This window comes from Scyliorhinus canicula, chromosome 29, assembly GCF_902713615.1.
Source record: "Scyliorhinus canicula chromosome 29, sScyCan1.1, whole genome shotgun sequence".
In the NCBI taxonomy this organism is placed as follows: Eukaryota; Metazoa; Chordata; class Chondrichthyes; order Carcharhiniformes; family Scyliorhinidae; genus Scyliorhinus; species Scyliorhinus canicula.
Window position 1 is genome coordinate 8,834,005 of NC_052174.1, and position 9,061 is coordinate 8,843,065.

Genomic DNA, 9,061 nt, shown 5'->3' on the forward strand with positions numbered 1-9,061 from the left:
TAAGCTGCAGAGCTGGGCTGAGAGGTGGCAGATGGAGTTTAATGCGGAAAAGTGTGAGGTGGTTCACTTTGGAAGGAGTAACAGGAATGCAGAGTACTGGACTAATGGCAAGATTCTTGGTAGTGTAGATGAACAGAGAGATCTCGGCATCCAGGTACATAAATCCCTGAAAGTTGCCACCCAGGTTAATAGGGCTGTTAAGAAGGCATATGGTGTGCTAGCCTTTATCAGCAGGGGATTGAGTTTCGGAACCACAAGGTCATGCTGCAGCTGTACAAAACTCTGGTGCGGCCGCACCTGGAGTACTGCGTGCAGTTCTGGTCACCACATTATAGGAAGGATGTGGAAGCTTTGGAAAGGGTTCAGAGAAGATTTACTAGGATGTTGCCTGGTATGAAGGGAAGGTCTTACGAGGAAAGGCTCAGGGACTTGAGGTTGTTTTCGTTAGAGAGGAGAAGGCTGAGAGGTGACTTAATAGAGACATATAAGATAATCAGAGGGTTAGATAGGGTGGACAGCGAGAGTCTCTTTCCTCGGATGGTGATGACCAACACGAGGGGACATAGCTTTAAATTGAGGGGTGGCAGATATAGGACAGATGTCAGAGGCAGTTTCTTTACTCAGAGAGTAGTAGGGGTGTGGAACGCCCTGCCTGCAACAGTAGTAGACTCGCCAACTTTAAGGGCATTTAAGTGGTCGCTGGATAGACATATGGATGAAAATGGAATAGTGTGGGTCAGATAGGCTTCAGATGGTTTCACAGGTCGGCGCAACATCGAGGGCCGAAGGGCCCGTACTGCGCTGTAGTGTTCTATGTTCTACAGTGTTTTCCGGCCCCGGGTCACTGTCCGTGCGGAGTCTGCACGTTCTCCCCCGTGTATGCGTGGGTTTCGCCCAAAGATGTGCAGGGTAGGTGAAATGGCAACACTAAATTGCCCCTTCATTGGAAAAAATTAATTGGGCCCTCTAAATTAAAAAAAAGTACGTTCGGAACTTACTGCTGTGAATATGAACGAGGCCGGTGTGAAGGTGTACATCTCTTGATGTTTCGTAGAATCACTACAGTGCAGAAGGAGGCCGCTCGGCCCATCGTGACGGCACCGGCCCTCTGAAAGAGCACCCTACTGAGGCCCACTCCCCTCCCTGTAACCCCATAACCCTACTTAACCCTTGGACACTAAGGGGCAATTTATCACGGCCAATCCAACCTCACCTGCACATCTTTGGGCTGTGGGAGGAAACCGGAGGAAACCCACGCAGAGACACGGGGAGGACGTGCAGACTCCGCAAAGGCAGTCGCCCGAGGGGTGGAATAGAACCCGGGTCTCTTAACGCTGTGAGGCAGCTGTGCTAACCGCTGTGCCGCAGTGCCGTCAATCGCTGGTAGTCCAGGAATCATTGGGATCCAGACCACCTGTGTTGGTTTTGGCCACTCTCTGGCGTGGGCCTTTAACGTGTTTGAAAGAAAAAGTGTTTTGGCGGGTGATACTCCCGCCAAATCTGTCGGACTGTGCGGGCAAGTTTCGGTTCAGGCTCAGTCAGACATGCAAATTGACGAGGCCTGAGTTGGAATTCTCACGGGAAAAGATGGAATAACACATGCCTTCAGTTCTGGAGACCAAGTCCGAATGTTGTTACTGTCATGGGAGCGTCCCTTGAGGAAAGGTTTTTGTCTCATCACATGGCCTCAGTGATGTCAATGTGTGGGCGGAGCTGGGCTGTGGCTGCGAGAGCTGATTTTAGTTTTGCTTTCAGTTTTGACTGCTGCTTTGAAGGCAAGAGAAAATAAAGTGTCCTGGCCTGTCTCACTCTATTTTCATTTTAAAGAGTTGTTCCAGTTAAAAAAAAACACAGTGATTTTAGCGACCTGCTTTGGTCACTTAAAAGATACGCCTTGCTTTGCGGAAGGAGTTAAACCTGCTGGTGGAAAGGGGTCAGAATCTCAGGGAAAGCCAGTCTTATTCAAGTGATAATGTAGTGTGCTGGGCCACGCCCTTGAAAAGGCTTTTTTTGGGATTTTGTTTTTGAATTGGAACAGTTAAGGGGGAATTCATCAAGTGTTATACATAGATTACTGCCGCTGTGTGGTGTCTTTATGTCTGTAATTGATAAAAGATTCTTTCTGTTTGTTTTTATATATATAAATGTTCACTAAGTTCTTAGAATAAAGCTTGTTTTGATTAGAGTGTTGGAAAACTGTTGAATTACACCTCTGGCTGAATGTTATTGTGTTTATCCTAGCCACATTCAACATAAAGGTTGTCGGTCAGGTGCACTTCATAACATACTTTGGAGTTTTATGGCCCATAACATTAGCCACTCCTGGCTCTCCTTCAGAGGTACACTAGAGTGGGCCACGGCTTTTTAATACAACATTGGGTACATCAGTTTTGTAAGTTGGCTTCTCTTACGGCTACGGAGGTTGGTAACATGAGAATTGTCTGTGTCCCTTGCAGACAACCTTCTGAAAGTTTAGAGCCGTAACAGATGTGTTATATGTGTTTTGTTATGGGCCAGGGTTTAGAGAGCCCCAAAGGGTATCATGGAGTTCCCCTGACCCACAACTTTTAATAGATTGTGGTATGGGGAGCACACGGGCCTACCTTACAGGTGTGGTGCGACAGAGAGTTAAAGTACTTTTAAATTAAAACAATGTTTATTTTATGAAACCAGTTAACACTTTATAAACCCACAGTAAACATCTTAACAACTATCAACAGCAATCTTCCCCACAGGTACAATATTCTATAAGTAACCCTTAATCTTTCCTTATTAACATCCATAAGACAAAAGACCCTTTTTACCGCAGAGATCAGGGGCGGGATTCTCCCACAATTGGCGGGATGGCCCGGCGCCAAGAACGGCGCGAACCACTCCGGCGTCGGGCCAACCAGAAGTTGCGGAATCCTCTTCCGGGGCCTAGGCTGGCATCGGACGGGTTGGCGCCGTGCAAATCTGCGCCGTCGGGCCGGTGGGAGTTGGCGCATGCGCAGAACCGCCGGCGTGTTTTCTGCGCATGTGCAGGGGGGGGCTCTTCTCCGCGCAGGCCATGGCGGAGCCCAACAGAGGCCGACGCGGAAGGAAGGTGTGCCCCCACGGCACAGGCCCGCCCGCAGATCGGTGGGCCCCGATCGCGGGCCAGGCCACCGTGCCCCCCCCCCCCCTCCCAGGACTCACCTATCCGGCCTACAAGCCAGGTCCCACCATGATGGACCATGTCTGGCCAGGAAACGATGGCCCATCGGGGCCCGGAGAATTTACGGGGGGGGGGGGGGGGGGGGTGGCCACTGCCAATGGCCATTGACCGGCGCAGCGTAAACCCCGCCCGAAAACCGGTGCTGGAGAATACGGCAGTCGGCGTCGGAGCAGCGGGGCAGAATTCACGCCACCCCCCCCGGGGATTCTCCGACCCGGTTGGGGGGGGGGGGGGGGGGTCGGAGCAACCCGCCCCAGGTTTAAATTCTCTACTGAGAGCAGTTATCACTTTTAAATTCGCAAGTGATCTGAAGACTTTCCTTTCAAGCAGAAATAAATCACCTGGTTTTGCTGGATGCAGCTCCGACTCTGTAAAACAAAACTAAACACACACCCTGTAGCTGCTAGCTCAAAGCCAATTAAAACAGACTGACAGTCCAGCTCCACCCACACTCTGTCATCACTGCAGCTATTTGATAAACACCCATTCCTTAAAGGCACATCCACTCCAGCTATTTGATAAACACCCATTTCTTAAAGGTACTCTCAGATGACAGTTTGTAAATGTGTGGTTGTGTGTGCGCGCACGAGCGCCTGTGTATGTGTGCTTGCGTATCTCTGTTTAATTGTTGCTGTGTTTGCCACAGGCGAACATCAAGGAAGTGGACGTTTCGATCCCCGCCAAGCTGCACAACTCCCTGATCGGTGCCAAGGGGCGTTTGGTGCGGTCGCTCATGGAGGATTGCGGAGGGGTGCACATCCATTTCCCCTCTGAAGGCTCGGGCAGTGACAAAGTCACCATCCGGGGTCCCGTGGAGGAAGTGGAGAAAGCAAGGAAACAGCTGCTTCAGCTGGCCGAGGAGAAGGTATTCCAGCAGCCGTGCCCATTCATATAGGGCGAGATTCTCCCAAAACGGGAGAAATCGGAAAGCTGCCGTAAAACCCGGGCGGAGGCTCCGGCAAGACGGGCTTAACGAAAATCGTTAAGCCCGCTTGCTGGAGTTAGCGCCGGCTGACACGTCATATGACGTCAGCCGCGCATGCGCAGTTTGGAATACTCCAACCCGCGCATGCGCGGGTGACGTCATCGCGTTTTTGCGCGAAACCCGCGCATGCGTGGGCCCGCTGCCCGCAATTGGTGCCCACCGATCGCGGGCCCATGGCACCCTTGGCACGGCCGTGGTACTGCCGTGCCAATCGGTGCCATGGTTATAAAAAGCGAGTTTGTGACGCCGTTTTTATGAACGGCCAGACCAGGTGTGTTTGCCGTTCGTAAAAACGGCGGAAAGGGCTGGGACTTCGGCCCATCTAACAGCTGAGAATCGCTGCCGGCCGTAAAAAAACGGCGGCAGCGATTCAGGTCGGGACTTCGGCGGGGGGGGGGGGGGGGGGGGGGGGGGGGGGGGGGGAGAATAGCGGGAGGGCGGCAAAAATGTCGGGAAGGCCCTCCCGCTATTCTCCCACCCGTCGTGGGGGTCGGAGAATTTCGCCCATAGTGTCCCAGGAGCATTTCCAGACAGGATTCGGCACCGGGGCCATGTGAGGAGATATCAGGGCAGGTGACGGAAAGCATGGTCAGTAGGCTGTAAGTAGTGCCTTAAAGGAGAAGGAAAGGGTGGAGATATTTAGTGATTTATTTTGGAGATGGGAAATTTCAGTTACTTGGAAAAAAAAAAGTGTCGGATGAAATAATTTTCTAATGGTACCTTGAATGACTCATAGGAAGCTAGTTGGCCTGATTGTACCCTCACAGGGTGGCATAGTCACAGCCCAACTATAAACATAGAACATAGAACAGTACAGCACAGAACAGGCCCTTCGGCCCTCGATGTTGTGCCGAGCAATGATCACCCTACTTAAACCCACGTAACCCGTATACCCGTAACCCAACAATCCCCCCCATTAACCTTACACTACGGGCAATTTAGCATGGCCAATCCACCTAACCCGCACGTCTTTGGACTGTGGGAGGAAACCGGAGCACCCGGAGGAAACCCACGCACACAGGGGGAGGACGTGCAGACTCCACACAGACAGTGACCCAGCCGGGAATCGAACCTGGGACCCTGGAGCTGTGAAGCATTGATGCTAACCACCATGCTACCGTGAGGCCCCTAATGTATAAACATGAGTAAAAGAATAGATACTCCGTAAAGGTTGATGCAGTAAGTGTGATCAAAGAAATACCGAGATCTGAAGATCTCAGAGCTGCATTGAGCTATTTCCAGCAGTTTTTCTGTTCTTATTTCAGAGTTCTGGATAGCTACTTGATTAGTAGCTATCCCTCCTCTCCTTAACTACCTTTCTTTGGGACTGGGAGACAGCAGTATTGAAGGCCATGATTAAACGTAAGAAAGGGCAGGGATGAGGAAAGGCCCTTTGGTCCCTTAAATGCTCATTCTCGCAAAGGCATTTGTTCTCTCATCGTGGCATTGAATTGTGCAATTCAGCCCTTGGAGCAGAAGGCGGCCATTCGGCCCATCGAGAGCTCCGCCATTCAATCATGGCTGATATGTTTCTCATCCCCATTCTCCTGCCTTCTCCCCGTAACCCCTGATCCCCTTATTAATCAAGAACCTATCTATCTCTGTCTTAAAGACACTCAGTGATTTGGCCTCCACAGCCTTCTGCGGCAAAGAGTTCCACAGATTCACCACCCTCTGGCTGAAGAAATTCCTCTCCATCTCTATTTCAAAGGATCACCCCGTTAGTCCGAGATTGTTCTAGTTTTTCCTACAAGTGGAAACATCCTCTCCATGTCCACTCTATCCGGGCCTCGCAGTATCCTGTAAGTTTCAATAAGATCCCCCCTCATCCTTCTGAACTTCAACTAGTACAGACCCAGAGTCCTCAACTGCTCCTCATACAACAAGTTCTTCATTCCAGGGATCTTTTTTGTGAACCTCCTCTGGACCCTTTCCAAGGCCAGCCCATCCTTCCTTAGATACAGGGTCCAAAACTGCTCACAATACTCCAAATGGGGTCCGACCAGAGCCTTACACAGCCTCAGAAGTACAACCCTGCTCTTGTATTCCAGCCCTCTCGACATGAATGCTAACATTGCATTTGCCTTCCTAACTGCCGTCTGAACCTGCACGTTAACCTTGAACGAGGAAGATCCCGAACCCTAGGACACGGGCGGAACATATATACCTGGTTGGCTGGGCCCCTCCCACAGCACTCACACTCATCCTCCACACGGGCAAACAACCTGCTCATCCTGGACTTGGTCAAGTGGACCCTGTGGAATACCCTCAACTATCCGCCCGACCCTCGCACACGATGATGTGGCTTCCAACCGAATCTCACGCCACACCCCCTCCTCCAGCTCAAACCCCAACTCCTTCCTCCAACTTGGCCTTCACCCCTTCCCCCCCCTCCACAGGCGCTGCCTCTTCCGCCATCATCACCCCATAAGCCCCCGGGGTACTCCCGTTGATTTTACACTTTTTTTTTAAAAATATTTTTTTTTTTTTTTTTTTTAAATAAATTTAGTGTACCCAATCATTTTTCCAATTAAGGGGGAATTTAGCGAGGCCAATCCACCTAGCTTGCACATTTTTTTGGGTTGTGGGGGCGAAACCCACGCAGACACGGGGAGAATGTGCAAACTCCACACGGACAGTGACCCAGAGCCGGGTTCGAACCTGGGACCTCGGCGCCGTGAGGCGGTTGTGCTAACCACTAGGCCACCGTGCTGCCCTCCGTTGATTTTACACTTGAACTTGCCTGCAACAGCACAGTAGCATGGTGGTTAGCATAAATGCTTCACAGCTCCAGGGTCCCAGGTTCGATTCCCGGCTTGGGTCACTGTCTGTGCGGAGTCTGCACGTCCTCCCCGTGTGTGCGTGGGTTTCCTCCGGGTGCTCCGGTTTCCTCCCACAGTCCAAAGATGTGCGGGTTAGGTGGATTGGCCATGCTAAATTGCCCGTAGTGTCCTAAAAAGTAAGGTTAAGGGGGGGGGTTGTTGGGTTACGGGTATAGGGTGGATACGTGGGTTTGAGTAGGGTGATCATTGCTCGGCACAACATCGAGGGCCGAAGGGCCTGTTCTGTGCTGTACTGTTCTATGTCCAACACTGGAGCTGCCTGAGGTTGGCGTTGTGGGGGTAGCTTTTTGAAGCCGACCCGCTCCATGGCCATGCCGAGTTTAGCGAATTCAGCGATGAGGCCTTGTGGAGCAGTGGGTGGCCTTCTTGCCCTTTCAGCTCGAAACCCCGGGTTCCAGACCCTCTGGGCAGAGTAGATTTGCCGTGGGGGGGGGAACTGTTCCCATTAGTGGGAGTATCGAGAACGAGATTGTGAAAGGAGCGAAGGAGACGGGAGGAGAACCCTTTAGGATCGGGAAGGCGCTGCCCCAGAGTGTGGCGGAGGCCGGTTCAATCGAGGCTTGCCTGAGGGAATTGGATCGTTGCCTGACGAGAGGGAGAGAGAGGTGGGGAGTGGGATGCTGTTACGGAGAGAGCCAGCTAAATATGCAAGAGGATTGGAGTACAAGAATAAAGAAATATTGCTTGAGTTGTTACAGGGTTTTGGCGAGACCGCATCTGGAGCAGTGCGCGCAGTTTTCTGGGTTAAACCTGCATTGGAAGGGGGAGAGCGAAGGTTCACTAGATCGGCTCCCGGGATGCGGGGGTTGTCCTGTGATGAGGGGCTGAGTAAATTGGGTTTATTCTCTGGAGTTTATAAGAATGAGAGGCGATCCCATTGAGACGGACAGGAGTCTGAAGGGGTTTGACTGGGTGGGCACTGAGAGATTGTTCCCCGCTGGTCGGGGAATCTAAAACACGGGGGGACACAGCCTCAGGATAAGGGAGTCGGCCATTTTGGGATGGAGCCGGCCATTTTGGGATGGAGTCGGCCATTTTGGGTCGGAGTCGGCCATTTTGGGTCAGAGACGGCCATTTTGGGATGGAGCCGGCCATTTTGGGATGGAGTCGACCATTTTGGGATGGAGCCGGCCATTTTGGGATGGAGTCGGCCATTTTGGTGACTGAGTTTTTTTTTTATTTTTATTTTTTTTCATTTTGTTTTTTTTGGTGACTGAGTTGAGGAGAAATGTCTTCACCCAAAGGGTTTGTGAATCTTTGGCATTCTCCACCCCAGAGTATTATGGGAGCTCCATCGTTGAATACATTTAAGGCTGTGGGATGGGGGCAGACTTTTGATCTCTCCAGGAATTAAGAGATACGGGGAGTGGGCGGGAAAATGGAGTCGAGGCCCAAGGTCAGCCAGGATAGTATTGAATGGCGGAGCAGGCTGGACGGGCCGAGCGGTCCACTCCCTGCTTCTACTTCGTGTGTTCTTGTCCACCCCACAGTCAACCTCTCAGAACTCATTGAGGAGGGTTAATAAGCACATGGGAGTCCTTGGTTTTGTGAATAGGGGGCTAGTGCACATGCAAGAAGGTTCTTGCTCCATACGCTGGAGTACGGTGCTCAATCCTGGGCACCGCGCCTCCCGATGGATGTCAAGGCCTTGGGACAGGAGGCAGGGGAGACTGACCAAACTGGTATCAGGGATGAGGAGATAGGGGTTGAATGTGGAGAAAGCGGGGACTATTCTCCTTCGAGCAGACAAGGCCCAGAGGCGGAGGTTTTCGAGATCATGAAGGGTTTGACGGAATAGGGCTGGAGAAACCGGTCCCGGTGACGGAAGGGTTGCTAAGCAGAGGAATTGTATTAATCGGGAGGGCGGCCGGGATTACCGGTGTTGGAAAGAGCATGGGGGGGGGGGGGGGGGGGTGGTTTGAGATTAATTTTATCGTCCTACCCCGCAGCAAATTAACAACTGTACTGTGGAGCTGCACGCCAGGCCGGAATACCACAAGTTCCTCATCGGAAGGGGCGGCGGGAACATCCGCAGGG

The 9,061-nt window shown here is 51.9% G+C and overlaps 1 protein-coding gene across 1 annotated transcript in view; it reads left to right on the forward strand.

Annotated features, from left to right (window-relative positions):
- LOC119958298 (vigilin-like) overlaps positions 1 to 9,061 on the forward strand; it is a 71,920-nt gene that overhangs the window by 60,781 nt on the left and 2,078 nt on the right. The window contains exons 13-14 of the mRNA XM_038786732.1: positions 3,843 to 4,061; positions 8,974 to 9,055. Of these exons, the coding sequence (XP_038642660.1) occupies positions 3,843 to 4,061; positions 8,974 to 9,055 (301 nt within the window). The remainder of the gene's footprint in view (positions 1 to 3,842; positions 4,062 to 8,973; positions 9,056 to 9,061) is intronic.